This window comes from Chionomys nivalis, chromosome 9, assembly GCF_950005125.1.
Source record: "Chionomys nivalis chromosome 9, mChiNiv1.1, whole genome shotgun sequence".
In the NCBI taxonomy this organism is placed as follows: Eukaryota; Metazoa; Chordata; class Mammalia; order Rodentia; family Cricetidae; genus Chionomys; species Chionomys nivalis.
This window is the reverse complement of record NC_080094.1, coordinates 65,367,726-65,394,361: the sequence shown is the minus strand read 5'-3', so window position 1 is coordinate 65,394,361 and position 26,636 is coordinate 65,367,726. Positions and strand designations below refer to the sequence as shown.

At 36.8% G+C, this 26,636-nt stretch overlaps 2 protein-coding genes across 5 annotated transcripts in view; one reads left to right on the top strand and one right to left on the bottom strand.

Annotated features, from left to right (window-relative positions):
• The window catches only part of Mettl15 (methyltransferase 15, mitochondrial 12S rRNA N4-cytidine), a 175,956-nt gene extending 174,833 nt beyond the window's left edge, over positions 1-1,123 (bottom strand). For 2 of the 4 annotated variants that reach the window (XM_057781040.1, XM_057781043.1), the window contains exon 1: positions 824-1,093. The gene's annotated coding sequence lies outside the window, so the exon portion shown is untranslated. Of the gene's footprint in view, positions 1-823 lie in introns of all 4 variants that reach the window. The other 2 variants (XM_057781042.1, XM_057781041.1) reach the window with 2 other exon arrangements.
• A 4,449-nt stretch (positions 1,124-5,572) lies between these two features.
• The window catches only part of Kif18a (kinesin family member 18A), a 66,613-nt gene continuing 45,549 nt past the window's right edge, over positions 5,573-26,636 (top strand). Inside the window, exons 1-8 of the mRNA XM_057781264.1 lie at positions 5,573-5,903; positions 7,455-7,612; positions 16,159-16,263; positions 16,870-16,980; positions 19,324-19,521; positions 21,954-22,130; positions 23,547-23,621; positions 23,831-23,940. Of these exons, the coding sequence (XP_057637247.1) occupies positions 5,579-5,903; positions 7,455-7,612; positions 16,159-16,263; positions 16,870-16,980; positions 19,324-19,521; positions 21,954-22,130; positions 23,547-23,621; positions 23,831-23,940 (1,259 nt within the window). The 5' untranslated portion in view covers positions 5,573-5,578. The remainder of the gene's footprint in view (positions 5,904-7,454; positions 7,613-16,158; positions 16,264-16,869; positions 16,981-19,323; positions 19,522-21,953; positions 22,131-23,546; positions 23,622-23,830; positions 23,941-26,636) is intronic.

Genomic DNA, 26,636 nt, shown 5'->3' with positions numbered 1-26,636 from the left:
GACTCTTCATTATAATCTGTGAGCGTTCAATACAAAATTCCACTAACAGTAGCCTGCACTACTGGGTGTGGTGGTGCACGCCTTTAATCCCAACATTTGGGAGGCTGAGGCAGGCAGATCTCTGAGTTCTGAGCTAGCCTTAGCTACATAGCAAGCTCTAGGCCAGCCAAGGCTATGTAGCAAGACTCTGTCTCAAAATATAAAACAGAGATATGAGAGACAGAGAGAAAGGAAGAGAGAGAGAGAATGCACTATACTGAAACATCCACAATTTTACAGTGATATTCAATCAACTGGAATCTAACCTCCAGGAGGGCAGAGACATTGACTTCATTATGGACTAATGTGTTCCTAAAATCATCAAGTAATAATTGCTAAGTAAATGGACAGTCATATAAACAACAGCAATGAAATTAACATCAGAATACTAAATTTATCTTAAGGGCTGAGGATGTCAACTCACTGATAGGCTACTTGTCTAGCCACAACACAAATATAAAATGCAAAATACCCTGCCAAATTAAAAATGAGTTATCTCACGAAAAATATTTCCCATGTTTTCATGCATTTTTCTTTCTAAAGTATACATTCAGAAATAATACAATCTGGATCAACATTCAACAACAACATGGTCGAATAATGTGCTAAGCCAATATCATTAAGTGATTTTTTTTTTTATTTTGTAATGTCGTCCTTGAACATGTAAAAAGCCGTCAAATTACCAAACATTTTCAGTCAGCCATAACAAGAACAGGCCAGGAAGCCTTAGGACCTGGAGCCAGAAGTCTTGAACTTATAATTAATTCAGGTAGAGGCCCCATACCTTTCATAGCATGAGGCCTAATCCTTGGAAGCTGAGTAACCAGAAAGGAAAAAAAAAAAAAGAACAAAATAACCCTTGCCCTTTAACACGCCTTCTGCCCCGAAGGATTAGCACACCACCCCACACCACAGGAACCTACTCGCTCCCAGGGTCTGCGACCAAACTATGGCTCCCAGGTGGCTTCCCACCTGCACCTCCGCCCTAGCTCCGCCCACTCCGCCAGCGGCTCCCGGAAACGATCGCGCGCGTTGCCACGGAGACGCCCAGAAAAACCGCTTCCCTCCTCCGGCCTGGGAGGCCCGGCCTCTGGCGCCAAACTGCAAGACGCCTTGGCAACGTCCGACGTGATGACGTCGCAGATCGGCAGCCAATGATGTACGTCGCTGAGGAAGCTAGCTTGGGTTTGAATTTTGTGGCTGTGCCTGGAGCGCCTGGAAGCCTTCTCCGCGAAGTTGCAGCGAACGCTTTCTCTAGGTGAGTGAGCCGGGCACTGTCTGGGGACGGGTTCTCGGTCTCGGGAGTGGAGGGTCCGGCGGCGGCGGTCAGGTCTGCGGACAGAGGAGCTTTGGGCGCGGAGTGCGGGACCCGGGTCCCCTTGGTCCCCCGGCGGGAAGGACCCGAGGCTCCCTGTCTGAGGAGGCACGACTCGGCTGGCCGTTGCCAACCCCGAGGTCCCGGGCTTCGCCTTCGAGCCCCGAGAGGAAGCAGGTCCCTTTAAAGGGTAGCTGGCCCCTTTCCCAGACCTGGACTGAGGGCTCTGACAGTCCAGCCTCTTGGAGTGTGAGGTTCCTTCCGGATTCCAAATTCGGAGTAGCCTGCTTAAGCTGCACACGTCAGTGTGCGACGTCTGTGCTTTACTGTCAAGTGAGGAGCTTTTGTACACAGCGGCTCTCTGGTCACTGGTCTGTCCGGAGCCCAGGTGTAGCAACGGGCAAGACCGGCCCTGACTGCCCACCTGTGTTGCCGAGGACCACAAAGAAAATAATGAAAGACCTGAAGGCAAGGAGCTATTTTTGCAACCCTTTCCTATAGGATCTCGTTGGCATTGGCCTTGGCCTTACAAAGAAGCTAACTTTGTTGGTGTTGTCATTGCACCTCGCCCAGTTCCCACCTTGGGTTTGATTTCTTAAACTTTGGTATTAGATTATGAAATGCACGGAAATGATAAATAGCACTTGCTATTGAATGCAGTATATTGTGGGAACTATTTAAGTAAGCGAGAATGATTTGCTGTGAGAGGTATGCTCGTTTGAACCCGTAGTTACAGATATGCAAGGTTTCCCATGTTAAACAGCATCTTGTCCCACTATAGTTATACCGCAAACCAGTAACGACACGAATAAGTGAGTTTCTGGTGTTAATGCTGTGAAGAGCGATGGAAAAGATAGCCCACTCTCGGTGCTGACCTTCCCTCCATGGCAGCTTGTCATTCTGCCCTGATGTCTCTAAGCCAGTCAAATCAGTGGCCCTAACACTGAAGTTAATGTACAGAAAGGTCTATGCTAGAAACTCTAAGTGAGGAGGGTTCCCTGTTCTAAACAGTTGTTGAAGCAGAATTGTCTGAGTTTGACGTAATTCATAGCTATGTCATTCTACTTCTATACCCCTGTTTGGAAGGAGTCTTTTCTGTTCCATAGTCATGTATTTTGGATTTGGATCTGGGTCCAGTTTCTGTCTCATTAGTAAAGGCAATTGGAAAAACTATGTTTATAAACAGACATTGCATGATTATTATGATGGTTGAATGACGTGAATATAAAGCGTTTGCCGTAATTCCTGCCAGAGAGTAACTTATTGTCACCACTATTGCTAGTCATCACCATATTGAAGTAATTCAAGTATTTTAAGCATAATTGTTAAGAATAGTTACTGCACCCAGGTGGTGGTGGTGCATAGCCAACTGGTGGTGGCACACATCTTTATACACTGTTTATGTATTCAGAGGTCCAAGTCTTTGGTGTCTTAGTGACGTGGAAATTCGAAGAGCATCAGTATATGCGTAGAGTGTGGTTGAACATTATAACAGTCTCACTGGAACAAAAAGAAACTGACAAAGAACAACAGTGTGAAAAGTTCAACTCTACTGCTATCCTTAGAACATCTTATTCCACAGATAACAATAACTTTCATATTAAACATGGTCTCTGTACTTGAGACAGAGTCAACTAGATATGAATCTCTTTTTTTTTTTTTTTTTTTTTTTTTTTTGATTTTTCGAGACAGGGTTTCTCCGTAGCTTTTGGTTCCTGTCCTGGAACTAGCTCTTGTAGACTAGGCTGGCCTCGAACTCACAGAGATCCGCCTGCCTCTGCCTCCTGAGTGCTGGGATTAAAGGCGTGCGCCACCACCGCCCGGCATGAATCTCTTTTTAATAATTTATTTATTTTATGTGTGTTGGTGTATATGTCTGTGATGATGTCGGATTCCCTGAAACTACAGTTACAGACAGTTGTGAGCTGCCATGTGGTTGCTGGGAATTGAACCAGGGTTCTCTGGAAGAGCAGTCAGTGCTCTTAACCACTGACCCATCTCTACAGTCTCCTAGATCCCAATTTCTTAGTTACCCATGTTAGAAAAAAAAAAAAAAAGCATCACTTCAGTGTAGGAATAATATCATTAATTTCTGAAGATGTCAGTATCTTGAAGAAATGTATATCTGAAAAAAAAAAAAAGAAAAAAATGCCGGGCAGAGGTGGCACACCCCTTTAATCCCAGCACTCGGGAGGCAGAGGCAGACGGATCTTTGTGAGTTTGAAGCCAACCTGGCATACAAGAGCTAGTTCCAGGACAGGCTCCAAAGCTATAGAGAAAACCTGTCTCGAAAAAGAAAAAAAGAATAGGGGAGGAGGAGGAGAAAGGAAGAAGAAGAAGAAATGTATATCTGAACCTCTGAAACTGGTGGTAGTGCCACATGCCTTTAATCCTAGCACTTGGGGGGCAGAGACAGGCAGAACTCTGAGTTTAGGGTTAAACATATTTTTTGACTCAGGGATGTTTGAGCAAAAGTGATGGAAATATATGAGGTTATAGGTAAGGCTGATCAAAAAACATTGTATACTTGTATGAAAAACTCAAATTTTTAAAAATGTCTTAAATGTAGTTCTCATTGAGTCGATGGTCTCTTTGTTATGGACACTGGTGTCCAGTTCCTGGGTTTAATCTGTCCTCCTTCAGCCTCTTCAGTAGCTATAACTACACGTGTGTCATGAGCCCTTTTTGTTTGTTTGATTTTTCTATCCACCCTAAGTATTTGATTAAGAAAATTCAACCAGGAGTAGAACTCTATGGAAGGGCACAGGTCTTGGGTTCAGTCACTAGTATGGAGGAAAGACAGTTTTCTTTGCTTTCTTGTATTCAAGAAGTAGGAAAATGCATGATTCTGTAAAATAGGATCAGTCTTCCATTGTTTAAAAGGGTAAAACTAGGTAAGGGGAGGCCAATCTTCCAAATTTTTAATGAGATCTAAGAGTTTACCTCTGAATTTGAAGCTAATTGGGAATTTCGTAGGTTTTTTTAAAGGGCAGTAAGCATTGGTCAAGTAACATATTTTGGAAGAAATTCTGTCAGTCTCTTAAAGGAACTTAAGAAGAATAATGTCACATGTAACTTTGTGTTTCAACCTGTTACAGATTTTAAGAAAAATTGATCTTATGTCTCATTCCTCTTTGTTCTCTAGCTGGAGCTCAAGAAAGCAAGGATTCCCTTGAGCATTCTTTGAGCTCTACAGATAAAATTACATCCAGGCATTTGAAAGTAAACAGTTATAAAGGAAATAAATGATTTAATTAAATTGACCATGCCCAAACCTGGCCTTGCAGCTCCATTAGCCTTCCCTTTCACAAGCTTGTTACTGTCACAGAATTTTGGACTTGCCACCTGAAATATACATGTGTGTCCAGTAAAGTGACTTAGCAGGTAAAGGTACTTGCTGCCAAGTCTAATGACCTGAATGGGATGCTCAGAATCTACAGGAGAGAAGAGAATCAGCTTCTGCATTTGTTCTTAGTTGCCTCAAGTTCTCTCGAGTAGCAGCATGAGGCTTAGTGAACTTCAGCATAAGGTTATTGTGGTCCTTGTTCAGTTGATGTTTAGGTAGTCACATTGGTGAGGCTTTGTGGGTATAGCTTCTTATATTCCTAGGAGATATGATCTCGCTGCACATTAAGAGATCAGATACTAGGACCTCTGAATACATGAGTAGTGTATACTATTTCTCTCCTCTCCAGACATGTGCTGGCTAGCCACTGCAACTTAAGAACTAACCCACTGTATCTCTGACATGCAGGGAGAGACAGCCTGGATGCATCTTTCCACTTCCAAGAGACTACAGACAAGATCACTTTTACAAAAAGGAGTTCCCAAGCTAAAATTTCCATTATTACCCTGATCAGAAAGATCTTTCTCTGCTCATTTTCATCATCCAACCTAAAACCTCAGAGCCATTTGAAAAGTCAAATCAGAAAGTGAATCAGCTCTAATGCTTGAGTTTTATTTAAACTCCAGGACGTGATTAATATTTCAGGAAATTCTTACCATGTTTTTGTGTACATGTGTGCCGTTTTGGGGAGATGTTTAAGTTTGTAGAACTATATACATTTCTCCAGTAATACATTTTCTAGGTAAGTGGAACATAAACATTACCTTTTAAACAACTATTACATGCCAGTTTTAAGTAAAACTAATAGTGACTTTTTCCTGTTTAATTTCAGAAAACTACCCCAGCATTCATGTGAGCAGGAATCAAGATAACTAAAAATGTCTGTCACTAAGGAGGATTTATGTCACCACATGAAAGTAGTTGTTCGTGTGCGTCCCGAGAGCACAAAAGAAAAAACAGTTGCGTTCCATAGAGTGGTTCATGTTGTGGATAAACATATGCTCGTTTTTGATCCCAAGCCAGAAGAAGTCAGTTTTTTTCACAAAAAGAAAACTACAAATTTTGATATTACTAAAAGACAAAATAAAGATCTTAAGTTTGTATTTGATGCTGTATTTGATGAAACATCAACTCAAATGGAAGTTTTTGAACACACTACGAAGCCAATTCTTCATAGTTTTCTGAATGGATATAATTGCACAGGTAATTGTTTCAGTTTGAAGTTGAATTTTTCTTTCTAACTTCAGTTTTAATCTTGTAATAAATCAAGTTCAAGGTACAAGCATTCCAATAGTTTTAAGACTTTAGTGGGGCTGAAGATATGTCTCAGTGATTAAGAACACTGATTGCTTTTCCAGAGTACCTGGGTTCAATTCCCAGCACCCACATGGCAGTTAACAACTGTCTATAGCTCCAAGATCTGACACCCTCACACCAAACGTACATAGAGGCAAAACAATAATGCACATAAAATAAAAATAAATAAATTCTATTTTAAAAAGAAAACTTTAGTAAATTTAAGTGCAGGCTTTCTTTGAAATGTAGTCATACATAGCTTATTCTTAATGAAACTTTCTCTTCCTGGAGCCCTGCCATTGGCCCTATAAACACTCTTTGCAGTTTTATTAAGCCATCTGCTTCTTATAATTGGTGCCAGATTTGTCGCCATTTGAGCTGACAAGTATATCCACTGTTGACCTCTACAGTCATCTGCCCCTCTCAAGCAGCCTGCCGTTTCTTTGCAGCCCCATCTATAAGATGCCTTAATACGAAAAGGTTAAAACGTGGTAAGCTTGAGAGTTGTGCGCTTTTTAGCAGATCTTCAGCCCAAGAAGCATTCCTTATACCATGGGAAGGCTATATGTATAGTCTTTGAGAAAAGACCTGTTAATTCAGTGTCATAATACTAGCATACTAGTATCTCATTTTTAAAACTGTCAGTTGTTATGGGGTTTTCTCTAACTTATTCCACATTATAACATGTTTCGCTAAGATTGTCTTGCTCAGTTTGGTCACAGAAAATTGATACTCTTCATCCTTGATCAAGAACAAAATGCTGTTTATTGGTTGGAACTGCTGGTTCTAACTTGTATCCAGATGTTTTGAAGATTCCTCCTTCCTTATCTTTAAAAAAAAGATCTCTGTCAATACTATTTCTTTGGTTTCTCTCTGGCTTTGTACTAATTAGCTGTCTTAAAACTTCTTTCGTAAAGTGAAACACCAGCTTAATTCATTCCAAAAACTATTTTATCAGTTATTAATATATGAGAATCTAATGACTGAATATGGTATTGAGTGTTTGCATTTCTAACTCAGTGGATTTCTTTTACATTTGAAGAAATGCATGACTTCTTGATGGTATTGGATAGAATTGTGCAAATAAGTACTTTGCCTAAAACAATACTTAAAAAATCACCTTTATGAAATTCATTCATCTCAACAAGCTTATGCCTACTTTGCTTCATGTTATTTGCTAAAGCACAGTCTGCCTTGGTGGAGGCAGTATGGCCATGCTGCCCTTGAGGGATATGGATGGATATCATATTCTGATGGCAAATAAGTGAGTAGGTGCTTCTGCCTGTCACAGTGTGGGAAGCACACAATAATATTAGTGCTAAGTAGAAACAGGTGATACCTATTGGATTTAAGTTAGTTACTGTTCAGGATATGAGTTAGAGCTAGCACTAGCCTGCATTTAGTATTACTATATAGGAACAGTGAGTGTTGATCTCTCCCCTTTCATTGAAACCTCAGTACTAGCATATGGTGCCACTGGAGCTGGGAAGACTCACACAATGCTAGGATCAGCTGATGAGCCTGGAGTGATGTACCTAACAATGTTAGACCTTTTCAAATCCATGGATGAGATTAAAGAAGAGAAAGTGTGTAGTACTGCAGTTTCTTATTTAGAGGTAAGTTGACACTAACCTCAACATTAATCACTCAATTGAAATGGTCCATTCAAATTATTTTATGCAGGAATCTTCTTGTGAATGTTTTCAGTCATTAAAATTCCTAATCATGCATGTTTTTCATGATCTTACTCTAATTTTAATTTCAAAGTATAGAGACATTGCAAGAATAGTGTGTAGAAAGAACTTCCAGATAACCTTCACTGAGATGCCCTGTGTGTTAACATTCTACACCTACAGTACGCTCTCTGTCGTGTGTGCATTTATTATTTGGTACTGTTTAAGGTATGAATTTATTGAACCAGGTAATTTTTAAACCACAGTCACGAATGTTTATCAAAATTAAGAAATTAACAGTGATTATCATTGTCTAATCTATGAACCTTAATGCAATTTTGATAATTATATTATTAATACCTTTTCCAAAAAGTATTTCAGATCATAAATTACATTCATTTGTATGCCTTTGGCTTTGATTTATGAGCAGTTTTTCTTTCCTTTGTACTTTATGATACTGCCTCAGTTTGTTTTTGTTCCTATTAGACTTGGTTTATTATCTGGCAGATACACCACAGAAGTGGTACTGAATACTTCCTACTTGCATCAATTCCCTTGCATACCTGATTGCTCCTATTATTATGTTAACGTTTATAAATTTTGTTAGGGAATTTTCAGGTTTGCTGATGATTCATATTTGAATATATTATAGATAATGGTGATCTTTAGACATCAACATTTCTTCTGTTTATTCCTTAGCATTTACTGTAAGGGTACCTTTTCCCTTTGTTGCAATCTCATAGACTCGTGGATTATTTAATAGTCAGTAGACTGTAGGTATTTTCTGTGATTTGAGGAATGGGAACTTTTTAAATTTTTATGTGATGTGAATGCAGGTATGGATGTGAAGATGTTGTTTAGGAATTGATTCTTTTTTTTTTTTTTTTTTTTTTGAGTTGGTTTTGTCTTAGCACCTTGTTGAAGTAGGGGGTCTCTTATTTCTTCCACACTACACCAAGCTATCTGGCTTTCAGGCTTCAGACCCTGCTTCCTGTCTCCCTTAGGAGTGCTGACTTTACACATGAACTTCAATGTGTTTGGTGCTTTTTTAAAAAAAATAGGACTTCATACAGTACATATTTTATTTCCTATCCCACAACTCCCCCAAGATTCTCCCCTCTCCCTATCCACCCAATCTCATGTTCTTGCTCTCAAAAAAGAAAAAGCCACTAAAAACATGGAGTACAATTATTCCTGAGCATGGACCTGCTCTAGAGTGTAGTTGGTATACCCAATGTCAGTCCTTTGAAGAAAACTGATTTTAGCTTTCCCAGAAGCATCATTTGTGACTAGCTTCTCTGTAGTGGCGGGTCCTTGTACCCACTTCCTCAGCCAAATGCTGAGGTTTATGTCTGTCTTGAGCTTGGACAGATCTTGTGAGTACTGTCACAGTCTGAATTTTAATACATCTGTCCTCTTGTGTCTACAACATCTCTTTCCTTAAAATTGTCCTTCACCTCTGGCTCTTCAAATCCTCCCACCCTCTCTTCCCTGAGTCTTGAAAGGAATGAAATAAAGATGGGCATTTAAGGGATGAGCAGGATCCAACTTTGATCGTCAGTCTTTATTTTGACCCATCTTAAACACTCCTTGGGATAGATTTTATGTGGCCTAGCCTGGCCTTATACTCATGATCCTCCTATCTCAATCTCCTATATGTTGGGATGGTAGAAATGTGTCAGCACATTCACATTTGTGACTCCTTTTTGTGTGCTCAAAGTGTGAAAATTTGGTCATCCAAAGTTCCTTAGTGCTGCCACTACCCTTTTGTCTACTCTGTCATTCTCTGAGGCCTCGCAGGAACTCCTGGTATGTGACAAATGACAGTAAAGGTGCTGACAGTAATTGTTTGCTCAGATAGAATTTTAGAAACCCCTGATAGCACTGGAAATGTTAATTAAACATTTATTTCTAGTGTTAGAATATTTTTCTTCTTAGATCTTTTTTTTAATTTTGTCCCTGATTTTTTTGCGTTTTTTATTGATATTTATTGAGCTCAACATTTTTCTCTGTTCCCCTCCCTGTCTCTCCCCTCCCCCCTTTAATTCTCCCCGAAGGTCCCCGTGCTCCAAATTTACTCAGGAGATCTTGTCTTTTTCTACTTCCCATGTAGATTAGATCTATGTAAGTCTCTCTTAGCGTCCTCATTGTTGTCTAAGTTCTCTGGGATTGTGGTTTGTAGGCTGGCTTTCTTTGCTTTATGTTTCAAAACCACTTATGAGTGAGTACATGTGATAATGTCTTTCTGTGTCTGGGTTACCTCACTCAAAATAGTGTTTTCTAGTTCCATCCATTTTCCTGCAAAATTCAAGCTGTCATTATTTTTTTCTGCTGTGTAGTACTCCATTATGTAAATAGACCACATTTTTTTTTTATCCATTCTTCGGTCGAGGGGCATATAGGTTGTTTTCAGGTTCTGACTATGACAAACAAAGCTGCTATGAACATAATTGAGCACATGTCCTTGTGACACGATTGAGCATCCTTTGGTTATATAACCAAAAGTGGTATTACTGGGTCTTGAGGAAGGTTGTTTCCTAATTTTCTGAGAAATTGCCACACTAACATCCAAAGGGCTGTACCAGCTTGCATTCCCACCAGCAATGCAGAAGTGTTCTCTTTTCCCCATCATGTCTCCAGCATAAGTTGTCATTTTAGATTCCTCTGTTGAGAGTTCTCTGTTTAGGTCTTTACTCCATTTTTTTTATTGGCTTATGTGATCTTTTGCTGTCCAATTTCTTGAGTTCTTTCTTTATTTTGGAGATCAGACCTCTGTCTGATGTGGGGTTAGTGAAGATCTTTTCCCATTCTGTAGGCTGTCGTTTTGTCTTGTTTACAATGTCCTTTGTTTTACAGAAGCTTTTCAGTTTCATGAGGTTCCATTTATTGATTGTTTCTTTCAGTGTCTATGCTGCTGGAGTTATATTTAGGAAGTGGTTCCCTGTGCCAATGGGTTCAAGTGTACTTCCCACTTTCTCTTCTGTAAGGTTCAGTGTGGCTGGCTTTATGTTGAGGTATTTGATCCATTTGAACTTGAGTTTTGTGCATGGTGATATTTTTATTCTTCTACATATTGATATCTAGTTATGCCAGCAATACTTGTTAAATATGCTTTCTTTTTTCCATTTGATATTTTTTGCTTCTTTATCAAAGAGCAGGTGTTCGAGGATGTGTGCATTGATATCTGGGTCTTCTATTCATTTCCATTGGTCCTCCTGTCTGTTCTTATGCCAATACCAGGCTGTTTTCAGTACTGTAGCTCTGTAATAGAGTTTGAAGTCAGGGATTGTGATGCCTCCCGAAGTTCTTTTATTGTACAGGATTGTTTTGGCTATCCTGGGTTTTTTGCTTTTCCATATGAAGTTGAGTACTGTTCCTTCGGGGTCTTTGATGAATTTTGCTGGGATGTTGATGGGCATTGCATTGAATCTGTAGATTGCTTTTGGTAAGATTGTCATTTTTACTATGTTAATTCACAAACAGTGAGAGTTTTACTTCTCTTCCAATTTGTATTCCCTTGATCTCCCTTTGGTGTCTTATTGCTCTAGCTAGGACCTCAAGAACTATATTGAATAGATATTGAGAGAGTGGACAACCTTGTCGTGTTCCTGATTTCAGTAGAATCGCTGTGAGTTTTTCTCCATTTAGTTTGATGTTGGCTGTTGGCTTGCTGTATATTGCCTTAATTATGCTTAGATATGTTCCTTGTATCCCTGTTCTCTCCAAGACCTTCATCATGAAGGGGTGTTGTATTTTGTCAAAAGCTTTTTCAGCATCTAATGAGATGATCATGTGATTTTTATTTTTCAGCTTGTTTATATGGTGGATTACGTTGACAGATTTTCATATGTTAAACCACCCCTGCATCTGTGGGCTGAAGCCGACTTGATCATGGTAGTTGATGGTTCTGATGTGTTCTTGAATTCGTTTTGCCAGCATTTTCTTTAGTATTTTTGCATCAATGTTCATGAGTGAGATTGGTCTGTAATTCTCTTTCTTAGTAATGTCTTTCTGTGGTTTGGGTATCAGGGTAATTGTAGCCTCATAAAACGAGTTTGACAATGTTCCTTCTGTTTCTATTGTGTGGAATAATTCAAGGAGTATTGGTATTAGTTCTTCTTTAAAAGTCTTGTAGAATTCTAAGCTGAAACCATCTGATCCTGGGATTTTTTTGGTTGGGAGACTTTTGATGACTGTTTCTATTTCTTAAGCAGTTACAGGTCTGTTTAATTTGCTTATCTGGTCTTGATTTAATTTTGGTGATTTTTGTCAAGAAAGTTGTCCATTTCCTTTATGTTTTCCAATTTTGTGGATTACAGGTTTTCAAAATATGACCTGATGATCCTCTGTATTTCCTCTGTGTCTGTTGTTACGTCCCCGTTTTCATTTCTGATTTTGTTAATTTCGATATTCTCTCTCTCTCTCTCTCTCTCTCTTTCTCTCTGCCTTTTGGTTAATTTGGATAAAGGTTTGTCTATTGTTGATTTTCTCAAAGAACCAACTCTTTGTCTCATTGATTCTTTGTATTGTTGTCTTTGTTTCTGTTTCTTTGATTTCAGCTCTCAATTTCATTATTTCCTGCCGTCTAGTTCTCTTAGGTGAGTTGCTTCTTTTTGTTCTAAAGTTTTCAAATGTTCTGTTAATTCACTAGTGTGGGAATTTTTCAGCTTCTTTATGTGGGCATTTGGTGCTATGAACTTGCCTCTTAACACTGCTTTCCTTGTGTCCCATAAATTTGGGTATGTTGTGTGGTCATTTTCTTTGAATTTTATTTAGGAAGTCTTTAATTTCCCCTTTTATTTCTTTCTTGACCTATTGATGATTCAGGTGAGCATTGTTTAATTCCCTTGAGTTTGTGTGTTTTCTGGAATTAGTATTGCTGTTGACTTCTAGTTTTAAACCATGGTGATAAGGTACATTGGGTTATTCCAATTTTTTTTGTATTTGTTGAGGTTTGTTTTGTTACCCAGTATGTGGTCAATATTTGAGAAGGTTCCATGAGCTGCTAAGAAGAAAGTATGTTCTTTTCTGTTTGGATGGAATATTCTATAGATGTCTGTTAAATCCATTTGAGTCATAACATCTGTTAGTTCTCTTGTTTCTCTTTTATTTTTCTGTCTGACCTGTCCATTGGTGAGGGGGGAGTGTTGAAGTCTCCCACTATTAGTGTGTGGAGTTTAATATACGATTTAAGCTTTAAAAGTGTTTCTTTGACATATGAGTGTGCCCTTGTATTTGGGGCATAAATGTTCAGTATTGAAATTTCCTCTTGATGGATTTTTCCTGTGATTAAAATGAAACGACCTTCTTTGTCTCTTATGACTGATTTTAGCTTGAAGTCTATTTTGTTAGATATTAGGATAGCCACACCCGCTTGTTTCTTAGGTCCATTTGATTGGTATATTTTTTCCCAACCCTTTACTCTGAGACGATATCTGTCTTTGAGGTTGAGATGTGTTTCTAGTATGCAGAAGAAGGATGGATCTTGTTTTCGTATCCAGTCTGTTAGCCTGTGCCTTTTTATAGGTGAGCTGGGTCCATTTGCATTAAGGGATATTAATGACCAGTGGTTGCTATCTCCTGTTAATTTAGTTTACATCATTGGTGATGTTAATTTGTGCATTTTTTTTCTTCTTTGGGATTTGCTGTTATGAGGTCATCAGTTGTCTATGTTTTTGTTGGTATAGCCATCTTCCCTGGGTTGGAGTTTTCCTTCTAGTATTTTATATAGGCCTGGGTTTGTGGCTAGGTATTGGTGAAATCTAGATTTGTATGGAATATCTTTTTTTGTCTTTCTATGGTGATTGACAGTTTTGCTGGGTATAGTAGTCTGGGCTGGCATCCGTGGTCTCTTAATGTCTGCATAATGTTTGACCATGAACTTCTGGCTTTCATTGTCTGCACTGAGAAGTCAGGTGTAATTCTGATAGATCTACCTTTATATGTTACTTGGCCTTTTTCCTTTGCAGCTCTTAATATTCTTTCTTTACTCTGTATGTTTAGTGTTTTGATGATTATGTGGTGGAGAGGACTATTTTGGGGATCCAGTCTATTTGGTGTTCTGTAAGCTTCTTGTATCTTCATGGCATATCTTTCTTTAGGTAGGGCAAGTTTTCGTCTATGATTTTGTTAAATTTTCTGTGCCTTTGAGTTGAATTTCTTCTCCTTCTTCTATACCTATTATCCTAAGATTTTGGCCTTTTCATGGTGTCCCATATTTCATGGATTTTGGGTTAAGCTTTTGTTAGATTGAATGTTTTCTTTAACTGATGAGTCTATTTCCTCTATTGTATCTTCAGCTCTTGACATTCTCTCTTCCATTTCTTGTATTCTGTTGTTCATGCTTGCGTTTGTGGTTCCTAATCTTTTTCTCATGATTTCTGTTTCTATAATCCCTTTGGCTTGTGTTCTCTTTATTGTTTCTATTTCAGTTTTCAAGTCCTGGATAGTTTGATTTCTTTTTCTTGGTTTTCTTTGAGTGGTTTGCTGCTATCTTCCAATTTTTTGTTTGTTTGTCTTTTCCTCCACTTCTTTAAGGGAATATCTCATTTCTTCTTTCAGAATTTTATTTTTTTTGATTTTAAATAAATCTTATTTCAACCACTCTACCAAGGAGTTAAAAGTCTGACAATTTCATCAGAAAACAAGAAATTATCTCAATACAATACAAAATTTCTTAAGTCAGTTCTCATGTTACCAAGAACAAGACAATACCTTAATTAAAATAACATTGTTCTAAACAGAGGATGAGATTCTAGATTCTAGTGTGTTGAATTTTGACCATGGATATTTTAACAGCTTTCAAAGATATATAGATATATACAATAGAACCTTTAAGTTTTATCCTCTGTGGCCTTCTGTGACTTGCACAGACCTTCTGAGGTCTCCTTAAGCCTTCTAACTTTGTCTTTATCTTTACTTCAGAAAAGAAAAATCCAGTCATTTCACCATAGGACAAAAATCTTATTTTATCACACAAATTTACTTCTTATCCAAAATATTCTCCATTTTAAATATTCCTACAAAATACTTTTTTTAATTAATTTATTTATTTATTAAAGATTTCTGTCTCTGCCCCACCACCGCCGGCTGATGAGAGAGGGGGAGTTGATTTGGGGAGGGGGAAGGATATGGGAGGCGGTGGCGGGGCAGAGACAGAATTCTTTCAGAATTTTAAACATTCTCTTGAAGTTATTTTTAGGTCATTTTTTTCTGGTTCATCCATAGATTTTTTTTTTCTTATTGGATCTTAATCTCTTATTAAGACCATGGTCTAAGATTATTTCTGTTTCATTCTAGAAATAGATCTATCTATACCTTCACTCCTTGGTTATAGCTTGTTAGAATCACCAGGTAAGGGCTAGAGAGTTGACTAGGTAGTTAAGAGCATTTGTTTCTTACAATGGGCCACGGTTTTATTCCCAGCATCCATGTGGCACATAGACATACATGCAGGTAAACACTTAACACAAAAAGCAATAAAGTAACTAAGTCTTTAAAAAAGAAATTATCAGGGGAACTGGCTTTCATTGAGAGTATTCATTCTACATGGGTTGAAACAGGCAAGAGTAATTGCTATACATTAGACAAATAAGGTCTAAAAGAAAGTGTCTGCAAACTTCAACAAATTTATTACATTTTTAAAATGATGTTATTATTGAATATAAAGACATACCAGAAAAAGAAAATAAACATGTGAACTACTAAAACATGGAAAGAAATGGCAGTGCTACACACCTACTATGTCACATTATAGGAATCTATGTGCATTTTCTTTTTTATGCTTAGGATCATATCTGGAATGTCATGCGTCTTAATAATGCAGAATACTCTACCAAAAGCATTATCATCAGCCAAGAAAAAAAAATGTTTTTTTAAAGGTCTAGTTTTCTGATTTTCCTTAATTTTTTTTCAGAAGTCCTGTTATCATTTTGTTTGCAAATGCTAAATGTTGTGCCTTTACTAGATTTGTAAAATGAAGTCAGCATATTATTTCTAATTATTATTTGTACAAATCTTTTACATGATCCCGAAGTTATAAAATTAAGGTGTGTGCTAAATGTAGGCCATAAAGAATAGCCAAGCTCCAATCCTTATTCTGTTGTTAATTTTATAACCATGGGCAAAGCACTCAGCATCTTAGGTGTTATACACACAGTTCAGATGAGGGAGACTATTACTAATTGTATGTTAGACTGAAATTGAAGGATTAAGTGACATAAATACACCTGTTTCTGACTGGGTTTCTGTTTAACATTTAGTCTCCAAAGTTGGTATAATTTGCAGCGGTGAGAAAGCTGGCTTATCTTTATTTTGTCAGAGTTGTCAAATCAGGAATTAGTGGGTGAGAATATAATAGCACCAGTTTTAATATTCAATTGTGAACTGACATGATCAAAGTGTGGGTTTGTACATCATCGGTCAACAGTGTGCACGTGAGATGATCAGTTAGTTAGACACCACTGTATTTTGGTTCTTTTTATTTTAAGGTATATAATGAACAGATTCGTGACCTCTTGACAAATTCGGGACCACTTCATGTCCGGGAAGATGCCCAAAAAGGAGTCGTTGTTCAAGGTCTCACTTTACACCAGGTATGCTTATGAATGTCTTTTCTTTCTGGTAGAGTAGCAGATCTGCAGGTTTCCATTTCTACCACTTTGACTCGACTGTGTTTGGAAAGAAAAAAAAAACAGCTAATGAACTTAAAGAATAAAGTGAAATTCTAAGGGATCTAAAACCCTGAGTGATTTTTCCAAGGTCACAGAGGTGCTTGCAGAATAGATATCAGAACTGAGGATAGCCTCATTTTACTGATTTTTATTGACTATTCTTGTATCATCTTCTTATGAAATAATTGATGGATATTTTTCCTGCTAAAAATCTGGCTGAAAATTTATTATTCTGTTAAATATGTTTGTATTTTTATCTCAGAGACTAGATTTTACCTCTTATTCCTTATATAGCACCAAGTACTAAAGAGATGATACAGAGTCAATATTTATTAAAGAAGAAAATTATATTTAACTTTTAAAAGTATTGTTGAGTAAGTTTACTAAGGGTCTGGTATTTAGCTCAGTGGTTGAACATTTTCCTCATATTCATGGGGCCTACCATTCGAATCTCTAGCACTTAAATAAAAGTTAGTTGAAAATTTAAAGATAGATTACTAAATATTTTTTTGCTATTTGAACTCCTAGCCCAAATCCTCAGAGGAAATATTACAGCTACTGGACAATGGAAACAAAAACAGGACACAGCATCCCACCGACATAAATGCCTCATCTTCTCGTTCTCATGCTGTTTTCCAGGTACCGGGCCTTTAGACTATTACTCTTAAGTTGGAATTTAAAATAAAGCCAAGTTTATGAGTAATTTTCATATGTTGCAGCAAAATCTCTTCTATGGGTAGCTCTGTTCCTCAGCGCTTCTTTAATTTGCAGCTTTTGTTTGCAATTATACTTTATTTTAAAACATAATCTTATTAAATTGACCATGTTGGCTTTGACATCACTTAAGTAGTAGTGGCCAGCCCTGACTTCAGTTCATTTTACCCCAGACTCCTGAGTCACTGAGATTATTGGCACTGTGACATCTTGCTCACTATTAGCACGAATAGTATATTCCATACAGTAAGTACTAAGATGCTTTCCCAGCGCACTTTGTTCTTGAACGTGCTTCAGCATCAAAAATATTTAGAATTGAGATGACATGCTTCCAACACATGGGTTTCTATTTTTGTGACTTGCATAATTTCTTGAAAATAGAGAGCATTAAAGTGGAAATGGGAGATGCATACCATGTAATCAACTGCATTCCTTAAGAATGATTCAGTACTGCATTGGAGAAAGTGTCCACAAAGATCCAAAGCCGCAGATATTAGTATTCATTATTGTTTGTAGTTTTTAGTGCTTTTTATATCCAGATGATTATTTATGTAAAGTTTTACTGTAGATTATGTGTTGTTTGTTTGTGTGTCTTATGTATGTACTTAGTTATAGGTGTGCCATGGTGTATGTGTGTAGGACAAAGTTCTATGGGAAATCAATATTCTTTCCACCATAGTTGGGTCCGTGAATCTAACTCAGTCATCAAGTGTTGGAGGGAGGATGCTTGTTGGTTCCCGCCGACCCCCTACTTTAAACCCTGAAATAATCACACAGAAACTGTATTATTTAAATCACAGCTTGGCCCATTAGCACTAGCTTCTTATTGGCTCTTACATATTAATTTAACCCATTTCTATTAATCTCTGTATTGCCACGTGGCATGGCTTACTGGCAAAGTTTCGGCATCTCTGACTCTGGCGGTGGCTCCAAGGCTCCTGACTCCATACTCTGCCCTTCTTTCTCCTAGCATTCAGCCTAGCTTTCCCTACCTACCTAAGTTTTGCCTTGCTATAGGTCCAAAGCAGTTTCTTTATTCATTAATTAATAAAAGCAGCACATAGAATAGGCAGAAGGACCTCCCACACTAATCAAGCTTGGCAGCAGGCAACTTTTCCCCTCTTACTGGCCTGTGAAATTTATCTTCTCAAGAAGTAATTGTTATAATCGAAAATGTTTATATCAAGCCATTCAGATAGTTTCCATTCAATAGTTTCTCTGATCTTTCTTCTTCCACTAATGTTTTCTTTATCAAATCTTCAGAGAAATTTTTATGACAATGAGATTTTGCTAGAATGTATTATTATATCTTTCCTATGTTTTCATTTCTTTCACCAGTCCTGTTTCAGTTGAAGTGTACAAAGCAACTAAAGATGATTATATAAGGGAGGTAGCATACCTACCATACATGAAGTCCAAATTTTAAATCTTCAGCACCAGTTAAACTGGGCACATTGGCTCAGACCTATAATTCTGGTGTTTCGGAAAGAAAAGATTCTGAAGTTCAAGGTCATCCTTGACTAGTAAGCTTGTAGTCCATGACCACTAGTCTAATAAAAGAAGTTGAGTGGAATATACCTTCCTGAGCAGCTGACATACTTGAATTGATCAAATTATAAATGGACAGTTATTTTCACTCATAGGGCTGAAAGATTCAGTTTGCTGTCAACTGGTCTTATATCTTTGGAACCTATGGTGAAGCAAAACATAATTGAATGGGGTGTTGCTTACCTTATAATCTGGATGTGAAAATTAATAGAAATAAAGAAAAGCTAGCCTTCTGTTATTTCCTTGAAGGAAATGCCACCTTGATCCAAAAACCTACTACTTGCTGCCCTCTTTGCTTTTTGTGAAGTGTAAGGGAAATATCATATGCCCAGGTTGTTCTGAAACTCTCAGAATCAAGTGATCTATCTACCATAGCCAAACACACACACACACCACATGCACACACCCTTCCCCACAAGTAACCTGTACTACATATAGACCTATTAGGTTTTCATCTAGTGACGTTAAGGCGGATAAGACAGTTAACAAATGGGCCCTTGGGGCAGCCATTAGTATCAAAACTCATATATACAAGTCTTTATTTTCATATTTTTTTCAACTTCAGTAATTCTGGTACTATAATTATCAGACAAATAATACATTGTTGTGCTGGCTTTTAAAAGAAGAATGACGTTTCTTCATATGTATGTTTTTTAATGAAACATTTATTTTAATTTTATTAAATTTTACCCTTATTTTTTCCCTGTTCTATAATTTAAGATTTATTTGCGACAACAGGACAAAACAGCAAGCATCAATCAAAATGTCTGTGTAGCCAAAATGTCACTCATTGACCTGGCAGGATCTGAGCGGGCCAGCACTTCTGGTGCTAAAGGGACACGATTTGTAGAAGGGACAAATATTAATAAATCACTTTTAGCCCTTGGGAATGTCATCAATGCCTTAGCAGATACAAAGGTAGGTACTATATGTTTACTTGGTAAATGTTTTGAAAAATAGTTTCTACAACATGTGGTGAATTAGATCATAAGCATAAGTGACTCTGAGCTATCTAATGGTGCTACGTGAGTGTCAGTGTCATTTTATGTTTGTTGTTTTGAGTGAGAGAGAGCATTTTGTGGTACTTTATGGGACTGAACACAATACCTCGCATGTGCTAGGGAAGTACAACTGCCTCTGGTTGTCTTTTGAGACCGGATCTCAAATGAGTTGATTAGTCTGCTCTTGGACTTTGTAGCCCCCTGTTTCACTCTCCACTAGCAGTAATTACAGGACTGTTCCTCCAGACTCAGCAATGGTTGCTTTTTTTCAGTCACCGAGCTTTGGACTTGATTAAGCAAATGTTCAATGATCACTAGACAGCAAGAATGATAGTAAAATTGACATGAAAACATAAAATCTTTTGAGTAAGTCTGTCTAGTTAGTATTTTATAATTAATAACATTAATGAATCTTTATATAAAATTTGTTCTGTTAAAATGAGAACTGTATTTTTAATATATCTTTTTAATGAAATATATATTTTAATAAACTCAAGTATTTAATGAAATATTTTATTGCATTAATTTGTGTGTGTTTGTGTGTTTAGTATGTGTGAGCATGTGGTCTCTTTATACACTTGTGGAAGTCAGAGGTTTGATTACATTTATTTTCTGGTTAAATCTCTCTTTAAAAATTAATCAATTTTCCTGCAAAATTCAAGATGTTGTTATTTTTCCTGCTGTGTAGTACTCCATTGTGTAAATGTACCACATTTTCCTTATCCATTCTTTGGTCAAGGGGCATTTAGTTTGTTTCCAGGTTCTGGCTATGACAAACAATACTGCTATGAACATAGTTGAGCACATGTCCTTGTGGCACAATTGAGCATCTTTTGGATATATATCCAAAAGTGGTATTACTAGGTCTTGAGGAAGGTTGTTTCCTAATTTTCTTGAATTTTGCAGGAAAATAGAGCTAGAAAACATTATTTTGAGTGAGGTAACCCAGACACAGAAAGACAAGTATCATATGTACTCACTCATAAATGGTTTTTAAACATAAAGCAAAGAAAACCAGCCTACAAATCACAACTGCAAAGAACTTAGACAACAATGAGGACACTAAGAGAGACTTACATAGATCTAATCTACATGGGAAGTAGAAAAAGACAAGATCTCCTGAGTAAGTTTGGAGCATGGGGACCTTGGGGGAGGGTTGAAGTGGGGAGAGGAGAGGCAGGAACCGGAGCAGAGAAAAATGTAGAGCTCAATAAAAATCAATAAAAAAAATTAATCAAACTGGTTTATAAAGGACTCTTGTATCCAGGTAAATTTAGATTCATAGAAGAGTTGATAAGATGATGTATATTTCTTAATCCTACTTCAACTTGATATGCCATGCCCTGTTGATACTCATGGGAGGCCTGCCTCTTTCTGCACAGAAACAGGAGGAGTGGATTGGGGGTTTGTAGAGGTTTGAAGGGAATGGGAGGAGAGGAGGAAGGAGAGAGTACAGTCGGGTTGTAAAATAAATCAGTGAGTTTAATTAATTTTAAAATATGAGCAATTGTGATCTGACCAAGCAATTCAACCTCTAAGAAGCTATCCTATGAGTGTATGTGTGCAAAAATGTTAGAGTAGTCAGTCCCTAGTATATTGAATAAACAATGCTAACATGATGCCCTATCAATTTTAGAAAGATTGTCTGATCTACAACCATTGGTGGGAACAATCACTTAGATTTTTAGAGGATGCATTCTTTTGTGTTGTTGCTCTTCTGTGTTATAATACCTTTATAAGTAGCTAATAAACAGGAAACAATGCTTATTTCAAAGAAAAAGGGTGATGCACATCTTAAATATGTATCTCATGCCTAGTTTCCTTGTAAGTTTTTGGTTTGGGGGGGGGTTGGTTGTTTGTTTTTGGTTGTTTCCTTGGGGTGTTTTGCTTTGTTTTGGAAATATAATCTTGTTTTGCCCTCCAAGCTATGTACCAAGAAAGTGGGATTAGAGGCACTATTGTCACCTGTCATCTATTGAAATATCTTTAAAATGTCACCTTTAGCTGAAAAATCAATCTTGATCATTGTTTTGTTGTGAGATTTGTTCTTAGAGATTTCAATTTCAGATGGAGTTTTATTTATTTATTGTGTGTATGAATGTGTATGATGTTGAGGTCAGGACAGAGTGAGTCTCCCTTTTGCCCATGTCAACTACCTTTCTTTACCTACTAAGCCTCCTGTCAGCTAGTTAGGACTTTCATAATAGTCACTAGGTAATCAAGATTTGTTTGCATTCATCAAACACCAGTGTTATTATTGGACATTGCTTCAATTCCTCTATTGAAATAATTGTCACTTTTCATTTCTATGTGGAAAAGGATATAAGAATTCTTGTCTTATTCTTTCAGAGAAGGAATCAGCATATTCCTTACAGAAATAGTAAGCTTACTCGCTTGTTGAAGGATTCTCTTGGAGGAAACTGCCAAACTATAATGATAGCTGCTGTTAGTCCTTCCTCTTTATTCTACGACGACACTTATAACACTCTTAAGTATGCTCACCGTGCAAAAGACATTAAATCTTCTGTAAGTGCATTTACTTTGTCTTGTTATGAGAATATTGGATATATGTTATTCTTATAACTCTAATTAAAGTCTTAATTATGGTCGTTTTTGTTAATGATTTTTGACAATATGAGTTAGAAATGTCCTGCCTAGTTGCTGAACTTTAACTTAGTCACACTTTTTGTGTCTTGATTACTTATGCAGTAGATGTTGTTATTTGTTCCAGTGGGTGCTAGAGTAGTCTGGTACCTTTCGTTGGTCTTCCCATCATGGCAAGTAGTGTTTGGATAGCACCACAGAGTAATTAGCCATGAATTTGATATATTTAGATTTACTTTTTTTTAATGTAATAAATATTTATGGAAAATATTGCCATTTTTCTGAGCACCTACTAATAATACCTACCTTGGTTTATAACATTCTTTGCAAATGAATTTTCACATATATAACATTGTGCTAAATCAAGGAGTCTAACATAGACTATTTAGGAAAATGTTCTTTGCCTGAATTTTGGGACACTTTAAAAACACACAAGTGAAACATACCTACTTTAGAGAGATTTGGATTAAAAGAGATCTCAGTTAAATTGATATGCTGTCCCCTTGACTACTCCCTTTCCTCTTAAAGTGTCTGAAGATGAGCAGTGTGACACCCTTTGAGAAATGTCCATATACTATTTTTATAAAAGGCCAAACTATATGAGTGTACAAAGATTTTTCACACATTTTTTATGTTTTTACTCCAACTGATTGTGGAGTATTCTAGCTTTGTTTTTTATGCTCCACATTACAACTGTGTGGGCCAAAGCTTGAAGCAATTTAAGTACTTGATTTTTAACTTTCTTAAATAAGAAATTTCTATAATATTAAAAACTGTGTTTAATTTTTTCTCCACTCATCTATAAATGTGGAGGGGGAGCCGGGCGATGGTGGCGCATGCCTTTAATCCCAGCACTCGGGAGGCAGAGGCAGGCGGATCTCTGTGAGTTTGAGACCAGCCTGGTCTACAGAGCTAGTTCCAGGACAGGCTCCAAAGCCACAGAGAAACCCTGTCTCGAAAAACCAAAAAAAAAAAAAAAAATGTGGAGGGGGTCATACTGTTGTAGAAATATGAAAAAGAGTAAAAATCTAGTATGAACTCTAGCATAAAACAGAATTCTGAATTTCTTAAAAGAACAAAGAAAATGGGCAATTTTATTATATTGTGCATAAGTACTTGAGGGTATTTTTTTCAGTAAGCCAATTTGTTTATAATTTCATATACATGCGAACCATACTCTCTTGTCACAAATTGTAAATTATGGTCATAATTAAACATGCTCACATAGTTATGGTTGTCAAAAAGACAAAATTAGTGGAACCAAATTAATGAGATACAATGCCACTTTATGCTGTGTTTAGCTATGTGATTATAATCATAATTTCTATCTTTTGGCAGTTGAAGAGCAATGTTCTTAATGTCGACAGTCACATATCTCAGTATGTAAAGATCTGTAATGTACAGAAAGCAGAGGTATGTACCCTGTTCTCAGTGATACCGTCATTAGCTGTATTTCTTCCCTTAAGGGATGCTTTATTCCTTACTATCCAAAATTTAATACATTTTCTATTTTAGTGGAAATCTGTTTTATTTTATTATTTATGACTGAACTTTTGCTGCAGCCATGTATGATGGAGAAAAAATAATTTGATTTGTATTTTAATTAATGTTTTCTCTGCTAGATTTTAAGGTTGAAAGAAAAACTAAAAGCATATGAACAGAAAGCCTTGACTGACAAAAATGACTGTGAAAAATTAGTACATTCAAACACTCAAGACAAAGAAATTGAAAGGTAAAACTTTTAAACCAGCTTTTGAGAAATGTATGGTTATAAAATATAGCCTTACATTAATAATAATCCCTTCTTTTTATGTATTGTGTATGTATATCTAACTATATACACTCAGTTGTATTCATAAAATTGTCCTTTGTATTTTACAGTTTGAAAAGCAGTTATTTTGATTCTATAGATACAAAAATCAGAAGAAAAAGCTAGTTTCATCATGTGTGAAGTTAGTTTATTTTGAATGGTGCTTTTTTGCCGTTCCTACTTGTATAGTTTTATGAAAATAAGATATTTATATTGATTCTATATAGATCTAATTTACTTATTAATTTTAAATTATTGTCTGAGTGAACGTCTTAGTGATGTAGAATGATAGAATTTTATTTCCTGTTGAAGGTACCCCACTATCTTTCTTCTACCTCTCAAATTTATATTTCTTGGTCTGTTTCCTCTGATTCAACTTGTAAACTTGTCATCACTGATAGAGGAAAAAAGTCCTTTTACATACTATGCTATTGACTGCTGTCATTCTGTTTTTTTCCCTAAACTTTATTTACAGCTTTGTAGATTATGTAGAGTTCTAGAGTATTAATTTTCACCTGCCCACTAAAGCACTCTTTTTAAAGTAGAATTAAAAGAGGTATTGTTTCTTTGATTACAGAGTGTAGTAAGACCTCTCATATTTAAATTATATTGAAATTGTGTGTGTAGGAAGGTAGGTAGGGATACATTAGGAGACAGCTTATTTTTGCCTTCCACTGTAAATTTTAGAGATAGTACTGAGGCCTTTGGGTTGTCCAGAAAACACTTTTACCCACTGGGCCATCTCAGTGACCCTGAAGTATTAGGCTCTGTCCTGTATTCTCACACTGTGCTATTTTACAAATATTACATATAATTCTGACAGTTATTTCTGTTAGTAACAGAAGTCAATTTTCCATATCTCCTTAGAGTTCCCTGTATGCTGTTGAAGTGAAAGGGCACTAAATGTCCTTGTTTTTCCTTCATGGCAAAATTGTTTAATCTCCTGAATGACCCATTATGAAATTAAACTGTTGTTATTTTATTTGTAATATAAAATTTTAATTCCATGCAAATTTCCTCATCTTAAAAAGTACTTAAGTGTTTCCTTGTTCCTCAATTATTCGTTTGTTTGTTTGTTGAGGCAGAGTTTCTCTGTGTAGTACCGGCTAACCAAGAACTTGCTCTGTAGAGTAGGCTGGCCTTGAACTCAGAGATCCACCTGCTTCTGTTGTTTAACTAAAAAGGAAAGCTTTAACATAGAAAAATTACATATAACAAAACAGGTATCAAGCAAGAATTACAGTTACAATATTTCTATCTACCTTATCTTATCATAACTGAGAATTACTGTAACTATTCTTCAACTCCATCAAAGACTCCAGAAGGATATAATATTACCTACATAAACAGGAAATGCATTGTAAGCAACTTCCAAAACTCTAGAATTGACAGAGACATCTCGCTGTCTGGACAATCACCCAAAGTTTTTCTGTACCATTGGGGCATCCGTCTTCAGCCTACAGACCCATAGTATCTAGCAGACTTTTCCACAAGGCGGGAAATTGTAAAGACAGTTCCGCCTATATTGGCTATTTGACAGTCACTTTCTTCTGTGTCCTGCAGAATGTATGACAGACTCTTTCATGAATCAGGAGCCCTAAAGGATCGTCTCCCCTTTAGGCAAGTTCAGCAGTCATTTCTCTCTCTGTGGGTCCTGCATGTTCAGTTCACACAGCGTACCATCAATCAGTCCAGGCAAGAGCAGTTTCTTGCCCAAATGGCTAACAAACTCCACGAGGAGCCTCTTCAATGCCCATCATATTCTTGAAGTAGATTGGTGCTGCCAGGAATAGATGTGTCTCACTGTCATGAAAAGTCCTAAATTCTTAAAACATTTTAAATGCCATATTCTGTAGTTTTTCAAATAGTTGAAGATTATCTAACTGAAATATATCTCTATATATCTAGAAAACCTAACTAACATGATTATAAGCTTGACTATTATAGATGATTATCTATTAACCTATATTTCTTAGTTATACATTACATTTTTGAATGAGCTAGACAAACACAATGCCTTAATTAAGACCAGAAATAACAAATACACAGTATAACCAATTGACCTTAAATTTGTACCAATAAACCAAGATCCATACCAATGCAAATCTCTATAACATATCTCCCTTTAAATGTAAAGAAACATTTAAAAACAATATTTGGAAATTTGGGCATAGTTCTCTCCAAACTGCTTCCTGCTTTTTGTTGGGTGTGTTTTTTGGGAGTGTTCAAAGCGATGCTTCATGTGGTCTTGGTTCATCAAACCACATTCGTCTGGTTCTCATCTTCTGCAGAAACAAAAGCAGAACCTCTTTTCCAAAGCAACAAATCCTTAGACCCAAATTTTGGAATGAAGATAGATTGCTGTAGGTTAGCAGCCCATACAATGAAATGTTTCTCTGTACTTAGCTCTTTCACAGTCAAAGAATTCAAAGAAAGCTCAGTAATACACATAATCCAGACTCTCTGTGTATTTTCCATCTTTATGATTTCTTTAATCTATGACTATCTGCACTCTGTCTCTTTAAAGACTTTGTTTTATTTTTTTAAACAATTTACTTCTTTTCCAACTTTCTATTCTCTTATTTTCTCTCCCAAGCCTACGTATTTTTATCCAACAC